Source organism: Mercenaria mercenaria, chromosome 18 (genome assembly GCF_021730395.1).
Source record: "Mercenaria mercenaria strain notata chromosome 18, MADL_Memer_1, whole genome shotgun sequence".
Classification (NCBI taxonomy): Eukaryota; Metazoa; Mollusca; class Bivalvia; order Venerida; family Veneridae; genus Mercenaria; species Mercenaria mercenaria.
Window position 1 is genome coordinate 43,518,484 of NC_069378.1, and position 22,233 is coordinate 43,540,716.

The window sequence follows — 22,233 nt, forward strand, 5'->3', positions numbered from 1 at the left end:
AAATGGCTGGAATAAATATTTGACATGTTGTAGTGATGAAATATTCGGTTATATTTCTTCAGGAAACTTGCAAACAAACTTTAAATAAATGTTAGATTTCTTCTTGTTAAATGTTAAACAAAATCACAATTATTTGAAAATAAAATGTGTACTAAATAATTTTAGTTTTAGTCTATTTTTTCAAATTCGTTATCGTTGGGATAGCGTTGGCATCCTTCTTTCGGCCAACAAAAAGATAGAGTTGGCCCAACGTAGGACCAACCATAATAGACAAAAAAATGTTGTTGGCCCAATGGAGGGCCAACGATAAGTGTAGGATACCAGTAGTTGGCCCAATGGAGGGCCAACGATAAGTGTAGGATACCAGTCGTTGGGCCAACGGTGTACCAACCGTTGGGCCAACGTTGCGCCAATTAGCAAAATGGCGTTGGGCCAACGTTGGAAATCTTCGTTGGGCCAACGAAGAGTCTGCAGTTGGGCCAACGTTGGGCCAACGCATGTCTGCTATCTGGGAAAACCATTCTGATTGGCTGTTGTGAAAATGTATGTCAATCGTCATTTTACTACACGTGTTCGCTAAAATGTGAAAATGCAGCATAAATGTGCAAAATGAACAAAATAAACAGAACAGATGCAGACCAATGTACGATTTCAAATAAAAGATCATATACAAGATGAATTTCATTCATCAGATCGAGTTTTAATGTAAAATTGTGATTTTTGGGGGCAATGACCCCAGATTTAACAAACCGTCTTTCAACTTTCTTGTTGAGCTTATGACCAACCTGACAACACAGAAAACAAGTTCCAAAGTATTTACCAAACATAACTTTCATATTGCATTTTGCAATTATATTTTTGATCCAGACATGATTAAATAGATCTACACATTTTATATTAACAACAGTATGTGACGAAAACTAAACTGCATTATAAATATAAATTATATTAGCTCTTCTTATGCGTAAGAATAACAAAGACGCTTGATTTGATCACGTGATCGATTCTAAAACCGACACTTGTTTTGATCATGTGACCTATTCTGAAATCCAATAACTAGTTTCAATACGCTCAAAAAAGGTCTTCATGATTATGCGTGAAAATAGCAACTACTATGGCATTGCAACGCCACTGATAAGCCGATAGATTATTGATTTTTTTTCATCGCCGTGCCTCGACACTGTTGTGGATGTGTATTGAGAAACTTTATCAGTTTGCGGTGGTCAGTACCGTTTATCAGTAGGCGAATCTATAAATATGCGGCAACATCCTATAGATCCCGATTCGCAATCTGTTAAAATATCTTTTCTGTGCAGGTGTTTTTTTTCTAAAATATCATTTCAGAAAATACAGTGCTGAAATGAAATACTTTTCGCATGTCTAAGAAAACATTTTCAAGAGATATGTTATTGATAAAAAATACTACTATATAAAAGGTAATAATAAAAAATAAAATAAAAAAAACTGTGTTTTACTTGAAATAGAATAGGTAGAAAAATCAATACTTATTCGTCAGTTTGAATTTATGACTTATTTGGTTCGGGGGAAGATGGAGGGGGAATTAATTTGACAGTTTGATTTTTTGTAATTATTATCTAATCTAACAATCGTCAGTAGATTTTTTCTCTCATTGTTCGAATTCGTAAAATCAACTATGAACAGTTTACTTCTGTTTTACACCAACTATTAAGAACATTTTAAAGCTTAAAATCGTATTTATGTACTTGATCGGACCGTCCTTATTCGTGATTTTATATTATGTATAATTATAGATTTTCATCTCGAAATCAACTGTAAATCGTTAATCAAAATGTCTTGTCCACAAAAGTTGCATAAAAATGAATTGAATTTCAAATAGTTATTAAAATTTAATACACAATTGCACGGTGCATATCCGTATCGGCGGACCCTTTGCGAAATATGCTTTATCGGCGGTTTCTTGCGTCGGCACCGGCGATTCTTTGCTATGCTATAAACAGGTTGGCAGTTATAAGAAGTCAGATAAACACAACAAATTAATTAAGCTATAATGTTTCCAAAAAGTCATTAGCCCTAGAGCCTCTCTATGCGTAATGCAGAGAGCCTGTCTGTGGAAAAAAGAAGAGAAAAAAAACTGGTATGCAGAGAGACTGCCGGTGCCACGACAAAATCGAAAGTAAGTGGTTTTAAAAAAATCCATTTACATTTCGGCCTATTTATCTTTATTATTTGGAAGAATATTGATAAATGAATACAATAGTGTGCTTGATATGTATGATATCAAAGCAAAAACTGGTTAAAGACTGTGGAAAAAGTCGGGCTAGTGTTCCATGTCAGTACACCATCAACAAATTTCATCGAGTTGCGAGCAAAATCGCTGATAATTAAAGAGTAAAGTCACTATAAAACATAGAAACGACACTCTTATGTTCCGTGCTCTACTTATTTTTGAGCAGCATTCCTATGATCATGGATGGCAGCTCGATTTTTCGCCTCCCATACCTACCTGGGCACTGTTTATAGCAAAAAATAGCCGGTGCCGACGCAAAGAAACCGCCGAAATTGCAGATTTCGCAGAGTGCGTCGATATGGATATGTACTGTGTATTGGAGAGATCATCCTGAATATACGCTGATCAAACTGGTATTTATCTGCAGGAAAATTATCGTTTAACGTAAAAAGTGCGCTAAATACTGTTATAACTGCGCGTACACATACGTTTTCATCATTTTTCAGACCGAGTAATTTTTGCTATGGGAGGTAATCCACCATTCCGCGATGATAATTTGCCACAGGTGCCCGTTATATTTTGGCCTCATTTTGTTGGTAATCATCCCTGCAGATGTACATTTATGTTACCAGTTTAATGTATTTCATCTATCTGAGGGTGCAAATATTTTCTGATGGTGATATTCGAAGGCAGAACCACCAGAAATATTGTTCTTTTTCCACGGGCGTTTCGTATCCTAATTTACTGGAACCTAACTGTATACGCCAGTTCGGTAGGTTCATTGATATGACGAATCACCGTTTTCATAGTGTTTAATGTATTTGTTATATTATGATAATGATAGTTTGAAATACAAGTGTATATTAAATAACCTAAAATTGAAACAGACAATGTTATTTTGATCAACAAGCATAACAAACAATATGGATAATAATATCATCATATATCATGTGTATTTTTAAGAAAACAGTTACTGAATTTTAGCAATAGCTGGAATGGAAAAAAAATCTATAAAAATATTTTTATAGGTGTTTGTGTGTTAACTAATGACGACTCCTTATTAAAATGATGCTTATTTGTAACAAAAAACATTCCTTGACTTTTTTAATTGATAAGTATTGTACATATTAGAAAACATAGCCTAGATTTTTTTTCAATGTCAGTTCAAGGAAATCCTGTTCTTTTAAACTTTCACATATTGGAATATTTTTACTTTCTTTAAAAACTTTCATAAAGTGTTACAAAGTTTACCTGTTTCTGTTAGACTGTCAAGAACACATGATGTCAGGACATAGAGTGCAAACAGAAGTATTGAAGAGATTGAAATACATTGTCTAGCTTTATCTTTTCATTTTATCAAACCTGTCAATGAAAGGTTTTTGTTTGTCGATGAACAACTGCTATTGGATAAGACTAGATTTTTTATCTTTACCTTTTGAACAAAATATAGAAGTGTATTGAACACAAAGTTAATAATTTTTATTGTTGTGCACTGTTAAAGTTGTAATCACTCCATTTCTTGCCACACACAAGTGTATTACATAATTACGAAAGACCCATGGTGACATTTCAACTTCATTATTTCACGATTTCTGCTTCATGATTTCACGATTTCCACTTCATGAATTCACGAATTCACGATTTCTGCTTCCTGATTTCACGATTTCCACTTCATGAATTCACGATTTCACGATTTCCACTTCATGAATTCGCGATTTCACGAATTCACGAAAAAACTTCACGATTTCTTGATTTCACGATTTCCACTTCATGATTTCACAAATTCACGATTTCTGCTTCCTGAATTCACGATTTCCTCTTCATGATTTCACGATTTCCACTTCATGAATTCACGAATTCACGAAAAAAACTTCACGATTTCTTGATTTCACGATTTCCACTTCATGAATTCACGATTTCTGCTTCCTGAATTCACCATTTCCACTTCATGGATTCACGAATTCACGATTTCCACTTCATGAATTCACGATTTCCACTTCACGCATTCTCGATTTCACAATTTCCACTTCATGAATTCACGATTTCACGATTTCCACTTCACGAATTCCACTTCACGAATTCACAATTTCCACTTCACGATTTCACAATTTCCACTTCACGAATTCACGATTTCCACTTCACGATTTCACAATTTCCACTTCACGAATTCACGATTTCCACTTCACTATTTCACAATTTCCACTTCACGAATTCACGATTTCACCATTGTGAAATCGTGAATTCGTGAAGTTGAAATCGTGAATTCGTGAAGTGAAATCGTGAATTCGTGAAGTGGAAATCGTGAAATCGTGAATTCATGAAGTGGAAATTGTGAAATCGAGAATTCGAAAAGTGGAAATCGTGAAATCTTAAATTCATGAAGTGGAAATTGTGAAATCGTGAATTCGTGAAGTGGAAATCGTGAAATCGTGAATTCATGAAGTGGAAATAGTGAAATCGTGAATTCATGAAGTGGAAATCGTGAATTCAGGAAGCAGAAATCGTGAAATTGTGAATTCATGAAGTGGAAATCGTGAAATCAAGAAATCGTGAAATTGTGAAATCAAGAAATCGTGAAGTTTTTTCGTGAAATCGTGAATTCATGAAATCGTGAATTCGTGAAATGTTGAATTCATGAAGTGGGAATCGTGAAATCGTGAATTCATGAAGTGGAAATCGTAAAAATCAGGAAGCAGAAATCGTGAATTCGTGAATTCATGAAGTGGACATCGTGAAATCATGAAGCAGAAATCGTGAAATAATGAAGTTGAAATGTCACCATGGGTCTTTCGTACATAATGCCTGTATGTACTTCCCTGACATGAATGGGTTACATCAATTCTTGAAACTGCAAAGCATTGCCCCCATCAGTCCTCTCAGTACTTTGATTTAAAATTCTGTTTTTGTTTGTTTACGTTTCGCCAAAAATGTGCACACTGCCGTAACCTCTAGACCGGATGTTCATTAGGGAAGGTCAAGCAAGTTTTTCTGTAACGTTGACGAAAGCATAAAATATGTTGATACTCTCAGCAATATGGAATATTGAGACAATGTGACTGGTGCACGATGGAAGATAAATTATCGCTTGTTCAATATACTAGGTACCCATTCACCGAACTGCGCGTTTAAGTTGAGAAATGTACGATTGAAACGGGTTAGTGCACTTTCCCGTTCATGACCATGGTTCTTATAGAATACCTAGGGGTAGGGTATAACACGTACGGAGGCATGTTCTTTCTGATCTGGTGCCAGTGGGGATGGTGAACATTTCATTATCTGTCATAATCAGACTATGTCTGCTACTATTTTGTCGAAAGGCGTTTTATGTATTCAAAGGACCTTTGATAGATTTTATTGTTTTAAAGCTTATAATCTATTATCTATGATTTATGTGTAACCTATTATCACTTTCCAGTTCCAGAATGTTTTAATGTGAAATTCAAAAATGCCTCTTTGTCATTTATATCAAAAGTAAACGTTTACAATTTTCTCCATTTTGACTTATACAATATCACATAGCGTAGTACATTTGTAATTGTAAGTATATGTAACTGTTTATTTATTTATATTTTGTATGTATTACGATGAGAATAAAGATTTGATATACAAATGCATCTAATATATAATATAACTCTATGCTTACTAGAAGTATTTCAGACTCGTTCAGATCTTGTAAAGACTTTGTTATAGCAGTTGTTCGCACTGTATACCCTTACCCTGCTAAATTTCTATAATGTGGATAGTACCATTAACTGTTAAAAGGGGTGCTTACCAAAAACAGACATGACTGAATGGCAAACAGTGCAGGCCATGATCTGTTGTGTAGGCTGATCTTTGTCTGCACTGGTCGCAAAGGCAGAATAGCTTGCCGCCAGCATGCTATGGGTTATACAGTAATGAATAGTTTCGCTCTCACCACTGGATATGATATATTTTACAGGACTCATATATACATATGAGCCGTGCCATGAGAAAACCAACATAGTGGGTTTGCGACCAGCATGGATCCAGACCAGCCTGCGCATCCGCGCAGTCTGGTCAGGATCCATGCTGTTCGCTTTCAAAGCCTATTGCAATTAGAGAAACTGTTAGCGAACAGCATGGATCCTGACCAGACTGCGCGGATGCGCAGGCTGGTCTGGATCCATGCTGGTCGCAAACCCACTATGTTGGTTTTTTCATGGCGCGGCTCATATAAGTTTTATATATCAAATACCATTTACCAATTCTGACCATAAACTAGTATGAAAAAACCGTAATGCTAGAAAGTTTTTTTTTTACTGTCAACACATTATTGTTGCGAATGTATAAAAATATAACATTCTTATTGCGATTGACCGTTTTATCATGACAATCTTGGTAAAAAATAAAACAACTATAATAATTGCATGGACAGATATATATCTAAAGAAGGGATGAATACGAGTGGGTTTCAATATGTGTTTTTGGTATGATTTTTACAATTTATTATCTTGAAAAAAAGGTTATTTTTTAAATTGATGTCAATATTATTATATTTATCAGCCCCCAGAGTGTAGACAGGATTTATCATTTATAAATTATTGTATAATTGCGTCATTTTAAGCATTATATATGTTCAGTTTTCTCTTGATATGTACAAACTCCTAAGTGAATTCACTAATTTTACTGGTAAATGTAATTTAATAAAATACATTGGTATATAAATTTGCTTTCATTAACTACTTTGAAATATGTGTGCATTTAACCGAGACTTTACAATTCTATGTGCTATTCAATGTATTGCGTTCCCTTATAACTGGCCCCAGGTCTCATTAAAATAATTATAGTCTTTACATCCATTTAGCATCCAGATACTTTCAAACTTTTGTCTCATTTATTTTTTTTATTATGCCCGGTTACACAGTATCTCTTAATAGGAGAATCCATTTAAGGTAGCTAATCAGACTTAAGGATGTACAAGCGAATTTTTTCTAACGTTAAGAATTTTTTCATACCCTGTGGGCTTGAAGAACATTAGTTTCTAAGACAAACAAGAGCAGAAAAAACATAGGTCACCGAACTCGTTTTAATTTTATAGGGTATTTTCTTCACCCACTGATTACGCATTTCTGAAATTTTGTAAAAATGAAAAACAGTTGGTACTTTATAAAACATATAATATCTTACTTAATCTTATAGAGATTTCAGGTCTTACAGGTTAATATGAATATATGGTGATGTCAGTATTATATAAGCATAAATGTCCTTAACAAATCTCTTTAATTTTTACATGTTTACATAATTACCCCACCCACTTAATTTTCAATGGAAAAAAACGTATTTAGATCTACAAAATAAATTCTGACGTTAAGATTTCAAAATATTTTGCAGCATTAATGATGCACAAAAATGCTTTAAAATGGAAAGAAAAAAAGTTGGGGTCACCGTGCATTATTTATTATGAAAAAACTGTTAAAAAGTGGTGAATTTTGATACTTTTTGTTCTTTTTGTTTTATTTATATTTTCTAGATAATATAAAGTGCTATCTTGAAAACTTTTATTTTATTTATAGCTTAACATTATATGTATCAGTCAGAAAAATATCAAAACCAAATCTGATCTACTTTAATAGATATTTGAAATTACCTATCCCTACCCCATTGTAAATCTTACGTCAATTTTAGGCAAATGCCAGCCAAAAATAAGGGTGAAAATTTTTTTTTCGCAAAGAGCATAATATATTTGGTTAAATGGTACATTATTAACCATATTTTAATTATTTAGCATTAATTTTTGGCAAAATTTTTGTTAGAAAGCAATATTCAAAGAAACGTTTTTCAAAATGGCGGATAACCTGAACCCCCCCCCCCCCAGATGATTTACACTTATATATGGCTATGCGTGGTCAATACGTGTTAAATTTTCACTGGAGGTATTTTTAAAAATTGACTTGCTATAATTCTGGATGCCCAACAAGATTTTTTTAGCATGGAGTATTAATCTGTTACACGTAATTAGCCCAGGGAATGATATGGATATAAGAAATATTTCATTATAGCTTTTAAAGCTTTACATTAACAATTACATAATTAATTATTTAGTTGAACGTGTCTCCTGACAATAACATCGATGAGATGAGGAGACAAAATGATCTCATTTTATCGGCATCTCAATTTTTACTTGTTATGCAATTAAGTCATTCTCTGTTTACTGTGAAAATGGCCGAAGTATGCCGAAATAGCTTACGATAATAATTGAGCCGCGCTATGAGAAAACCAACATAGTGCGTTTGCGACCAGCATGGATCTTGACCAGCCTGCGCATCCGTGAAGTCTGGTAAGGATCCATGCTGTACGCTTGTGGTTTCTCTCATTGCAATAGGCTTTGAAAACGAACAACATGGGTCCAGACCAGACTGTGCGGCTGTCATTACGGGTCAGTATCTAATTGAATATTCCGGCTCTTCATGTACAACGGTTAAATCCCAGGAGTGTTCATAACAAATAAAATATAGTGTGATCAAATTCAATATCTGCCTGGTTTTAATCGTTTTAATTCATACATCTACGTTTATATAGACAAATAATCTAAAAATATGAGTGATTGAATTAGATTTTACGATGCATCGACAAAAAGGTCATATGTTGCCGTGAAGTTATCTTGAAAACGTAAATATAAAATAACCAAAACATTAATGTATTAACATTTAATTATGCAGTTTTTAAGGTTGTTGTCATAGGAGACCTGAATGAAAATATTTTATGTTTATTGGTAGGGAACGATTTTCCGGACAGGACCAGTTTCCGGACACATGTAATATTCGCTTTATTTCGTTGTTATTCATGTAACTGTTTCATCTAGATCATTTAGATGTTTGTTCTTCATGTCTACAACAAACCACTTTATTATAAGGCTGCATAATGTGTGGGTTTTTGATTATAACTCACCTGCGTTTACAATACAGCTTTCTGTCTTAACGGGGCATGAAGGTAGCATTACGCATGCGCAGTAGTTCACACTTGCCGAGGTATCAAGTTGGTAAGAAATAATCAAACTACATAATGACTGTCTGCTGATAACATGTTCTACTTTTAATTTCACGCTAAAAGTTACGTAAGATGCAGGACTGCCGATTTTTGCACTAATTTAATTCTATTTCTATTGGAATTATCAAGAATTCCTATAAGACGAAATTCGAGTTTTTTATAGTCAACCTCGATTTGCTTTCGTAGCTGCTATTGAACGTCGGATTATGTTTCATGTGCAATTTTGAAGTGATGAATGATAAAGAAATGTGTAGAAATAGTTTAATTACTTATTTTGATATCAAATTAACAACAAAACACCGTTAAAATATTTGTCCGGATACTGGTTTACCTGACGGGAAAAATAACTTATTTTAGTGACCCTATTTGAGGCCCATGGAACCCATATTTTACGTCACAACGCGATGCTGATTACAACATCGGATGTGGAAGGAGCTGAAGTTTGTGCAGTGTGGGCTTCATTTATGTCAAATATTTTATTTAGAGAATAATGGAGCCGAAATATGAAAATGTGTCCGGAAAATGGTTCCCAGCCAGTAGATTATATGATTATAGATGACTGTCTGTTTAAGAATATTGGTAGAGTTGTGGATCGAAATTCGCACAGTAAATTAAAATAGACTTGATAGTAAACGTTGCTTTACATGTTACACGGTCAGGTTGATCTTGCATCATAGCTCGGTGTTTTTCTTAACAAATTTGGTGCAGGTAAATCGTATACACTGAGCGCAGGGTGCGGTAACTAAAAGTGTGAAGGTATTAAATAGTCGCAGGCTAGTTACCGCACTGTTGGATAGGAAAGTATGCCAGCGTGTCTCTAACAGCAGACAGCGACGTCCATTTTATTGATTTTGAATTGAAAATAATTAATAATTGAGACAAAAATCAATTATTTTAAATGTAATTAATTAATTAAAATTCAACGTATGCAAAATAATTGTCAATTAAATTCAATTACTCTTCAATTACATGTAGCAAACTGTCACAAACATTAGGCAATTAAATATTTGCAAAAATACAAGTTATTGTGCAGTAGCTGGTATCACCTGGGGTATAAATTTCACACTTGCTGGTCATCTAAAGGGGTATTAATGTAATCTGGATATGTACCAGAAACTGTTGCTAGACCGTTGATGAATATTAAGCCTTGACATACAATAAGTAGCAGTATAGCCTGAAGGAAGAGAATTTGATGTCATCAGTTATACAGAGTGGGTAAGTAAGAAGTGTTCACAAGCTCTGTGTTCAATGTAGGGTATAAAACAGACAGAGCAGAGTAGGGCACTAACAGACAATAACTTTGAAGCATTAATGTTTTTGAAATGCAATAAGGACTTATAAACAAGCTACTGCATCATAAATCTGTGAATGGTGTTCACTGACAGACAGTAAACTTTGAGGTGTTTAGGTTTTTGAAATTCAATAAGCACTTATAAATACGCATCATTAACATGTCTTTGATAGTAACATCATGGTTCTATTTGTGAATATATTGCCAAATAATTAAATATAATTAATTATTTTCCTTAACATAATTGTAATTAATTAATTACTTCTGTAAAAAGCAAGTAATTATAATTGTAATTTAATTGAAGCAGTTCTATTTCAATTGTAATTAATTAATTACTTTTGAAAATAATTGAACCCAGGTCTGCACTGAACTGCTGTATATGGCAATGTGGAACGCCTACTGAACTACCATATATGGATGGCTGAGATACAAAACAAATCGCTTACCCTCGAGTTTCAATGCTCTTTCTATTACTTATTTTATCCGAAAGATAAGAATGAGTCAAACGGCTATCCGACATCAAGAAAGAACAACTTCCTCCCTGCCAACAGATCTGTTTCCTTGGTGCCATTCAAATAAAGTAGGTTTTATATCATGAAGTTTATTGAACGAAGCATTGTTCCATGACGATTGCTATTTAGATTAAATATATGTATTCATACTTGGTTTAAAATCAGTACATTGTAATTTTAAATTAGATTGTGGTAATGAAAGGGATTTATTTGCTGTAGCATCAGCATCCTTGTTTCCATTAACACCAACACGGCTTGAAATCTAACAAAATATGGTAGACATTTTGGAAGATAATGCACGACATGAAAGGGACTTCTTTGCTGTAGTATTAGCGTCATCGTTTCCATTAATACAACCATGAAAATGCTCCTTTTACATATTTTATTGAAAGCTAACAAATTATGATAAACATTTTATAAAATAGGGCACGAACCTTGAAAAAAAATATTTGAATGAAATGATTTTTCATATTTCGATTATGAATCGGCTGTAAAAACAGAAACTAAGGCAGAAACAATGATAATCTAATTTGTCATCACTAGATTTTGTTTTGAATTTTAATGCTAAGTTAATAGCTTTTGCTTACATTACTAATATTACTGAATTCAGCTGTACTGCTAAGTTAATAGCTTTTGCTTACATTACTAATATTACTGAATTCAGCTGTACTGCTAAGTTAATAGCTTTTGCTTACATTACTAATATTACTGAATTCAGCTGTACTGCTAAGTTAATAGCTTTTGCTTACATTACTAATATTACTGAATTCAGCTGTACTGTACACAGAAGTTATAATTTATACTTGAACTCGGCATTCGTCTATTGAAATATAGGATATTACTGTTTTGTACGTGTCCAATAGAATTTAGTGTGTATTCAATTCTGTTAAGTAGTCTCCAAAACAATGCCAATGGTCCAAACATAATAATAATAATACCTTTTTATTCTTTAGGGACTGGAAGACTTGCGTTTTATAACAGAATGTAAAAGCGTGATTAAATACATACCTTTGAATATGTTTAAGTTATGTGAACAATGATAAGAAACGTTACATTGTATTTATACATAAAATCAATGCATATAAATAGTACAGTAAAATCATTCAGCGTCGTTGGCATATAATTTCAAGGTTTTCTCGAACATGGCGATTTCTTGGGGAATTGACATTGTGGATTTCAGATTTGGAATTGATTTGTTCGTTGGGGTTCAGTTTCGTTGAGTGGCACAATATTTGCTCAGATAGTCGACGCAAATTATTCCCCAGCGAAATTTATTGTTTTATGGATTTAATATTTATATATTTATTTCAGTCTCATCCATTTACATTCAGGAAGGACGCAAATTATAATATATTTCAGTAAATCATGCACATGACCATTCTTCAAGAAAAACAGAAACTTAAAGCAATATGAAAAATACATTTATTTATACTAATTATAGACATGATAAAATATAAAACAATGTATTTCAATAAATCCTAACAAAGAGGTTTTGAAAGAACCTAAAAACAAAGTCCTTAACATGCATCAGATAAAATTCAAAATAGTATCTGGAAAATATCGGTATTTTCTTGATTAATTGAAAACGACTATCAAATCTGATACGCTAATAAATTGCTGGTTTCACAATGCACGTTGATAAATGAAAGTAGAAAATAAATATATATAGCGGTGCCTTAAGCTAGGATAGTAAGCAGTCCACAATTTCACGGAAAATACAACCGTTCAGAAGTTGAATTGCTTTCAATAAATAGGATATATGAAATCGTCCATGTTTACGTTGGTATGATTGGGACATGCATTTAATTTTTTCTTATCTCGAGCGCACGACATCTTATTTCGAGCGATTGACATCTTATTTCGTGCACACGACATCTTATCTCGAGCGCACGACATACATCTTATCTCGAGTGCTCGACATCTTATATCGTGCGCATGACATCTTATCTAGTGCGCACTACACCTTATCTCGAGCACAAGACATCTTATCTCGTGCACACGACATCTTATATTAAGGCCCTTTGTGTGTATTTAGGTCATCAGTAGAAACATACGAACAAATAGGTAATTAGGGTCTCGCCTATTCAGATGTTATTCAAATCTTTATTATGTCAAGGACTTGAATTTATTCCTTTGCGTCATCACAGAATTTTCGCTGCCTTTCATTAGTCAGTTTGTGTATTTAAATTATTACCTTGAATCGGTTATAAGTATAAACAAAACAAAATCAAAAACGGTGGCAGTCGTATGTTTTCACTGATGATCTGAATGCACACAAAGGGCCTTCACGTATATATAGATACGATGTCGTGCGTTCGCGATAAGATGTCATGCGCACGAGATAAGATGTCGAAAGCTCGAGATAAGATGTCGATCGATCGAGATAAGATAAGATGTCGTACGCACGAGATATGATGTCGAGTGCTCGAGATAAGATGTCGTGCGCACGAGAAAAGATGTCGAGCGCTCGAGACAAGATGTAGTGCGCACGAGATCATAATCATAAGAAAGTGTATTGTCTACTGAAAAAAAATAACAACAAAATACATGTACATTTAATTACATGAGAAAAATATATTACAGAATATTTATATCATTACTATAGTTTTCAATTATACTACAACAGAAATCCAGTTATTACTGTGTTTAGGCGTATCATTTCGCCGTCAAAAGACATTACTGTAATGATTCGTGCATAAATTATTATTATGGTCATCTTACTTTCTAATTCTTGTTTAACAGACAAAACCTTTTCAAATAGTGCCAAAAATATGGGATCAACAGGCATCGAAATGGTATCTATAAGCGGATCGGATTCCTTGGGCAATAAACCAGTTTAAAACATTTTGTTTCATATAAAAAAAATGATGCAATGTATGATTCTGATCCAATCATGCCTTCAGTTTTCTTAGGAGTAAGTAGATATCTACCGTCGCATCAATAATGTACATATCTTTGAAAGATGATTAATTAAGAAATAATATATCTCATCCAGTGTTTTGTCATTGAATAAAATCATTGTTTGGAGTTCAGATGCGAAGGAGTTATATATCACTTGGGCGCAATCCGAGTGATCTATTAATGCGCATCTGAACGACAAACACTGATTTTATTCAAGGGCATATAACTACATGAGATATATTATTTCGATTCTAACACAAGTACATCATTGACGTCGTCCGTCAAAGATTAAAGATTTTCCTGTCTTTGTTGGTTTCTTTTTTAATTCGCCGCTATGCCGTTTGACTCTGTGACGTAATAGTTGTGACGTCAGAGCAGTGAATTGTTATAAAATAGTACGCAACTTTCAGCCTTCTTTGTTTAATAGGAAAATGAATCAAGTTGTGTTAGTTAGAATATGAAATTTTGTTAGGTTTATACAGAATCTAGATATGTCATTTATACAAGTATATCGTTTCAAGTGTTCTCAGTCTCATTCTCTTATAGCAGAGGTCTACAATGAAATTCTGACACCTTTCGCGAATAATTTTAGATTTGCATACATGTATTAACAAGTTGACTTTTTTCAGAAAACGCATTTACCAATCAAATCAACCCATGAAAAAACAAGGTTCTTTTCAATATCGACGCCGAAATATATATCTGTCCTTAGCAATAAGATTTTACATTTAATATTGGTAAAGTAAACCTTTATTGAACTCCGTCATTTCGCGACACTGTTGTTCCTTGTTGGCAAGTACTATTCTCAATAAACATGTAAGTGGAGATTTTGATTTGATTGGCTGAAAACACTTTCAAAGCACACGCTCACACAGAAGCCTCAGGAGCCCCAGGAGCCCCAGGAGCCTCTAATTAATGATCTGTATTACGGTATTTCCATATCGCACGTAACGTTTGCATGAATACAAAGCAAACATAAAATCCAAATAAAGCCCAGTCTACAATTGTTATTACTTGCAGAACTGATTTCACAGAAAAATGCTCTCTCTGCAGATGCGATACATCAAACACCAATGCTGTGCCTGAAAAGTATTTTCCGATAATAAACTTTTAACAGTAAGCAGTCAACTCCAATAATATGTGGCATGTATGTAGTTGACTACAACTAGTTAACTACAACTATAGTCTGTCCCACCTAATTTTTGACCTCCGATAATTTATTCATACTATATATAAAATTGTCAAAAATGACATCGTTAATACCAGACGTTTAATATCTCTAGGCACCTTTTTCATTTTTTTGAAAAAATGTAAAATGAAGTTAAAAATCAAGATTTTATGTTTTTCTCCATAGACTTGCATTGTAAAATGACGCGACGTCCATTTCAAGATGGCGGCGTCCATACAAACGTCATTTGGGGGTTTGCTCACAGTTAGCGACGTCATTTTTTGTTAAATAAAGCATGGAAAATTAAAACAAACTCTGTCCAAAACTTGTAGTATTTTCTTGTACGGAAGACCCTGAATTAACATTTTACTTCAAATTAAAGTTATTTCCGTTTCAGACATGTCTCAAGTCAAGTGCGTATCATTTTTTCAGCCGTAGATACCGTAATAGAGGTGGGGACAGCGGAGATGCGCGCAACCCATTTAACTCATTTTCATTATTGGTTTCGTATCAAAGGTTCGGATGATAACCGTCTGTTAAAAGGTTGTTTTTAATTAGCATGAATACATGTTTGTGTACTGACTGAAGCTCACTAATTTTTCACGGGTGGTAAACGCGCAATGCAAATCCCGCTGGGAATACGCTTAAAATGGGTTGCGCAACGTCCGGTGCTGGTGTTGCGCGTACAAAAAGACGAAATTGAGGTATGTGAAGTTATGACTTTGCATAGTATGAGACAAGAATAAATTTTCTCGAAAAAAGCAAAATGCATTTCGACACAAATATGATTATACATTATATGTGTAAAATATCTGGTTTGTAATTTATGATTCGGCTCTATTATCACAAAAACTCAGGCGACACGAAGTGTGAAAAAAGTATGAAATCAACAAAAAATGGAGGTTTATGACCTCATATGCCTAATCTGAGGGCATCTGATGCTTTTTATGATAACTCAATTGTTATAAAGTAAAGAATATCAGTAATTTTTACTTCAATCCCTGCTTACGGGGACATAATTGACAAAGAATCATAGAGAATGGGGTTGCGCATCGGGAATGGAGTTGCTCATGTACATCATAATGTATATAATGTATACGCGCAACTCCATTCCCAGGGCGCAACCCCATTCCCGATTATGTTTTGCCAATCTTTCCCCAAAAAGCAACATTTCATTCAAGTGTATGTAAAATTCATGACTGTTTTACACATGTCTGATCATTAGAAGCGTCACATTTCCATAAAGAAGGCACAAGAGATAGAAACTTTGCTTTTTTCATGATTTCATGTTTTTTGACACTTCGAGCCAGCAGAGTTTTCGTGATAACAGAGCTGACTCCTAATTAATAAGTTGGTATTTCACACATATGATCTTTATTCATTTTTGTGTCGAACAGCATTTTGCTTTTTTTCTAAACACTCGTAAATGTGTCATTATTTACAAAAACGAAAACCCACCTACCTCGATTTTGTATATATTAATGCGCAATACCAGCATCGGAAGTCGCGCAACCCATTTTTAGCGTATTCCCAGTGGGAATTGGATTGCGCGTTTACCACCCGTGTTTTTGTGACTGTTCGATCAAGGTAAAACATTATTCCTCAATGCAATTAATGATTTAAAATATACATATTTCAATTTGAGACAACCGCCTATATAAGGGACTACGTTAAACAAATTAATAATTGCCTTTATTCTTTATAATAACATAATGCCAGTTTTTCAATTCCATCCTTGCGTCTTTATTTCCCATGCTCGGCCGTTCAGTGAAATCCAAAGTGGCATGTTAAACATTTTTGTGCTATTGATAGGCATGGTAGACCTATAGACAAAATAAAAATATGAGCCGCGCCATGAGAAATCCAACATAGTGCATTTGCGATCAGCATCCGCGCAATCTGGTCAACTGCCTACTGCAATTAGAAACCGTTAGCGAACTGCATGGATCCTGACCAGATTGCGCGGATGCTGGTCGCAAATACACCATGTTGGTTTTCTCATGGCGCGGCTCATATGACCTTTTGAAGGGGTATTTTGTTCTTCAGCTAGATAAAAGAAACATGTTCAAGCGCGTCAGTTACTTTCATTTTCGATGATATAAAACACGTGTTTTTGTGTTTTATTTTCACCAAGAAGTACGTATACGAAACAGTTACTTCTGTTACAAACGGGGCAGTACATAGCTATATTGAAAATTCAACCAAAAACGCGTTGAACGCAAAACAACAACAACAAATAAAAAACACCCAAAAAAAAAACAACAGTTATTTCTTAAAAAATGATATGTATCAATTCAAACTTTATATTGAAATCTAGATATCCAGTCGATAAATTCGTACTTGCATGAACTTTACCGTACTGTGTATAACTAGCTTATTAAATACATCTACCCATCAAGTACATTACAAAAATATACTTGGGCAAAAATGACTGTATCAGTTACCATCACTTGTAACTAATGCAACATATAGTCTACACAGAATATCACTGCGGTCATGTACATAAGCCGTGATATAGTCACATCGTCGCTTTATTTCCACAATGCACCAAGTGCCATTTTTGCAATTTTGGGAAATGCAAATCGCAAGTTCAGGTATCAAAAACTTTGCAACAGTTATGCTAAATGAATTTTATGTCAGTAAGTTATCAATATATAAATTTGTGAAGTTGTGTACTATACCATTATTCGACAATTTACATGCTGATAATTCCTAATACGCCTATAATCCAGCAATTCAATGGCCTAATTCATTTAGTTGACTTTTTCATAGGAATCTACATTATCTAAGATGGTTTTTAATCTGAATACATTATGACCCTGTTCGCACACATACGCCCTTAACATATTTATTTCTGTTTTCTTTTGGGGTATGAAATGGTGTCCTCTGGTGCATTTATCTTTGAAATACAGGCATAAAATGGTTGCTTCCGGTGCAGTTTTTGGTCTAATATAGATCTAATAATGGAGGGGTTACTCCTTAACCTCTCTTGATGTGTGTTGGGGGGGGGGGGGGGGGGGCACGGCCCTGGATCCTGGCCTGCGCACCTTCCGTAACCAGTAACGTCAAGGTTGTTTGTTTTTGTCGGTGATAGAAAAATCCTTTTTTACACGTTTTCTTTTAAAGTAGCTATATCGATATGTTAAAGGAAACAAATTAACTATTTTTCTAAGATTTAGGTCTGGGCTTAAACTTAAAGCAAACTGAATCATTCCCGCCTTTGATTTAAATTTTATCCACGTAGTCAGACTGGCACAGTCTACAGCTAATTTGCTTTATCCTCTTTAAATTTAGGACTCAGTTAGCTTCAACATATACTTAATTAATTAGTGTCGGGGTAGCTATGAGTATGAGAGCCGACATTGCCGCCTATGCAATTGATCGCTCGAGATATTTAGTGACGTCATATATTGTATGACATAATTGGAATTTAGCGTTTGAAAAGTTATTGTGTCATGGCGAGCTGCTTAAATGTAGAAGACTATATTCTAATGAGGCTGAAGCAGTTGACGTCTTTGTATCGTACAGGTTCTTCCTGGATTATGCATTTGGAAAATACTGTGATTAAAGATATTGTTTCACATGCATAGTTCAGTTATTTGCCTGAAATTCTTCGAAAGACTGCCGCAGATTGATTGGATCAATTTTCGGATGATGGATTTCCAGTGTAAAACTTCTGACTTTGAAAATTGTGCATTTAACTGGATCGTTTGGAACTTTAGAAGGATTTAAGGATAAATGGAATAATGATTAAAGGAATTTATAACTGAATACTTAATGGCCGGATTCTTTCGTGCAAAGTAAGTTCTTTTTCTATTTTTCATTTTTACATTTTTCAAAATTTCGTTTGTTTATTAAATTGTAAATTCTATTTCAAACCCTTTCTGTTTCTTACGGGAGGAAAAATAGCTAAGTGTAAAAAATAAGTGTGAAACGTCCCCACGGAATAACACGTGAAATTTCCCGAAAATCTCCAAAATAGAGAATGTTTGGCAATGGCGACCAGAAATAAACAACAGCGAATTCCCATAGAGAAACTGAAATTTAGTCGCACGGGAAACCCAGACGATTGTTTCAAAAATCCTTGAAATTCTCGAGGGTGACTTTTTTTTTATTCACAAAAACATGTTTTATGTTCTTTGATCCCGTTTCATTTCTTCATATCAGCCCAAAGTTGAGGTCCAAAATTAGGTGGGACAGACTATAGTTCCCTCGGCGATATATGACCTTTTTGTGTCGATTCGCCGTAAAATCCAACTCATTCATTACAACTAGTTCTGCTATGTCATAATAGGAGCATTAGTAATTGGGGTTTGTGTAAGCGGTTGTAAAGCTTCTCATCGTTAGTTAAATTCTAAAAATACCATAACTTAACTTTAACTCAATGACATTTTATGGTCTATGTCATTTAAATGTTTTCATAGATAGTTTAAGATACGCATTCTTAAGTTTTGCAAAAGAGAGGTACATTCTATCCTTTCAATTGTAGAATGTACGCCCTATTTAGTCATTATTTTTCCCTTTAGACCATTGATTTTACAATCAGGCATATATACATTATACTAACGTAAAGGGTTGAACGTTCCTCCCTTTTGTCAAACTTGCAGCGATACATATTTCTACATGACGTATACTACACTAACGAAAAGGCTGGAACGTTCCTTCGTTTTGCAAAACTTGAGAATCCATGTCTTCACATTTTTTTAAATGGAGGAATATTCCTCTACACACGTTTTTACAAAACTGAATTGACATGAATTCTCAAGCTGTGCAAAAGTATGAATATTGAGGTGAAAACTCCTTGATAAATGGCCCTGAAATAAGAACTTGATGAGAAAATATTGAATTATATTCAATAAATTATATTAAACGCTGTTACTTTTTTAAGGTTTTTATTCGAAGGGACTGCGCTTCTAAGACAAATCTACTGGATCTTTGTCACCGTTTTTATTGTGAAATCACTGAAAAATTCAAAACCTTCGACAGGTGGCCTTTCCTATTAATCGTTATTTGAGTGCTCACGGCGAATTACCGTAGACACTGTCACTTTTATCAAATGCTTGGTAAGTAATGGTAAACAAACAGATATAAAATATATTCCAAAACTCACCTATGATCATCCAGATGAAGTTAAAAATTGACAATAACAGCGTGAATGTACTCAGATGCTTTTCTTCCTTCTTGTGGATGTATCGATGCAATAACCAAGACCAAAATAACACTCCGGTTACTCCCTTAACAAGTACAAATGCAGTGATGTATCGACCATTATCCTTGAATGGTAACTGGTCAAATAAACCACAGATTATTAATATTCCTGAAATAAGAAAATAATTATGTTAAGAATTAGGTCCATGTTTCGGAGAAAAAAGTTCAAACATCATCAAATCATAGAAAGAAAGAATTGTTTCACATGAAAATTTAACAGCCTAGAAAACAGTTTTATTACTCTACAAACCATTATCAATTTACTCATATATATACTGAATTCCGGAAAGTTCCTGCATGAAGGGATCACACTTCTGGACAGTTCAGCGCCTTTAAAAACTGGCCATTTTAAACAGCTGTTCCTGTCCTCGTTTTGATGCGTTTGCAACAGCGCACCAGTGTTTAAACTTAACATAACTAGGTGAAACATTGTTTTTGACAATGTTTTACATTTATTTCTTTAGAAATGGCATTCTTTGTTACAGGGGAACAACTCCTTTAGAATATTTTACCATCTGACTCTATGGACAATAAAACAGACGGAATATGACACGCTTTTAAATGATGATGATATTTAAAAAAAACTAAAAATGATTTAATCACTTGATACTTGCATGTTTCATTGACAGAAATTAAAAAAGAATACGGTTGAGTGATCCATATTCAAAATACAGATTAGAGTCAAAATATTAGTAGGAAGACAAATTTCTCAAGTTTTTCGCTTAACTCAATGTCACATAAGGTATGCAAAGAATGAAACACGAGACCATTGTCATATCGTTTGGTTTATAAAGATATTAAAATTAAAAGATCAAATATTTAGTGAAATTCAAAAAACAAAGCTGTATCAAATATTCATTCATTTATTTTAAAGACGAATATGAAACAGGATTTAAAATGAATACCTTAAACGTTTGAAGTTTTATGCAGGTTCAACATTTTCTGACTTTTCAGACTGATTAACGGACAACCAGCATGACCAGAAGAAAACAATAATATCCAGTATAGGTTGCATGTAGACTTTCCAAAGTTTTCAGAGTGGAGGAAGACTCCAGGCCCCAATTTCACACAAAAAACGTAAGTATTTACTTTGTTCAGTCTGTTATCACACCCTATTACCTGATGTCCACCACGCCGAGGGATGCGGCTGCCACAGAGGTAGGAAATCAATAACCATGAGTAGTGGTGTTAGTTTTTTGAGCTGTATTTTATTTCGACTTTCCATGAAGATGTTTTTGTGCAAGCATACGTGTAAATGCCTAAACATATTATATGATTAATCCTGGTCGCCAACTTTGCGAAATAAAGAAGTATTCAGCTGTTTAAATTGGACGTTTTTTAAAATTGATGCGAAAATCATATTCAACGGCCCAATTCGGAGTGTTTACAAAATAATTTAGTCGGGTTTACCTCACACGTCAAACGATCAATCATCTGGGGATAATCCTGGCAAGTTTCAAGTCTGTCCGTACGTCTACACCGACGTTCTGTCCCTCTAAAGGGACCCAGGTATAGTCACATATGATAAACTTTACCACAGAGGGCATTTTTAAATGATGCCCATCCCACCGAGGAGTCAAAATATGGGATGTCGTTTACGACAGAGGGAAATTGTGTGTAAAAACGTCTATTTTGGCTGTTTGTTTTGCTTTTGAGACCTGGGACTCATGGAATTTTTACAGTATGCATAGTTTATACTTGTGTTTAATAATGGGCGATTTTCAAGGGCGAACACCGCTGTAACACGGTGGTAATCAGTCTAGATTGAACTTCTATCTATCTCCGACGTTGTTTTGCTACTATAAGTCTTTGTTTTGTAAACTCAATTTTGTTTCAATTTTTTATCATGAAATATACAGAAATAATGATATCTTTAGTCCTGATGGCATCGATGTATACTACAAATGATAAATCGTTTTGCAATCAGTCTAGATTG

The 22,233-nt window shown here is 34.2% G+C and overlaps 2 protein-coding genes across 4 annotated transcripts in view; one reads left to right on the forward strand and one right to left on the reverse strand.

Annotated features, from left to right (window-relative positions):
* Positions 1 to 22,233, forward strand: part of LOC123538793 (uncharacterized) — a 229,838-nt gene that overhangs the window by 16,531 nt on the left and 191,074 nt on the right. The window lies entirely within an intron of this gene.
* LOC123539091 (uncharacterized) overlaps positions 12,426 to 22,233 on the reverse strand; it is a 60,394-nt gene continuing 50,586 nt past the window's right edge. For all 3 annotated transcript variants that reach the window (XM_053530404.1, XM_045323569.2, XM_045323570.2), the window contains 2 exons: positions 20,200 to 20,406; positions 12,426 to 15,003 (listed from right to left, as the gene is read on the reverse strand). In XM_053530404.1, the coding sequence (XP_053386379.1) occupies positions 14,834 to 15,003; positions 20,200 to 20,406 (377 nt within the window). In that variant the 3' untranslated portion in view covers positions 12,426 to 14,833. The remainder of the gene's footprint in view (positions 15,004 to 20,199; positions 20,407 to 22,233) is intronic.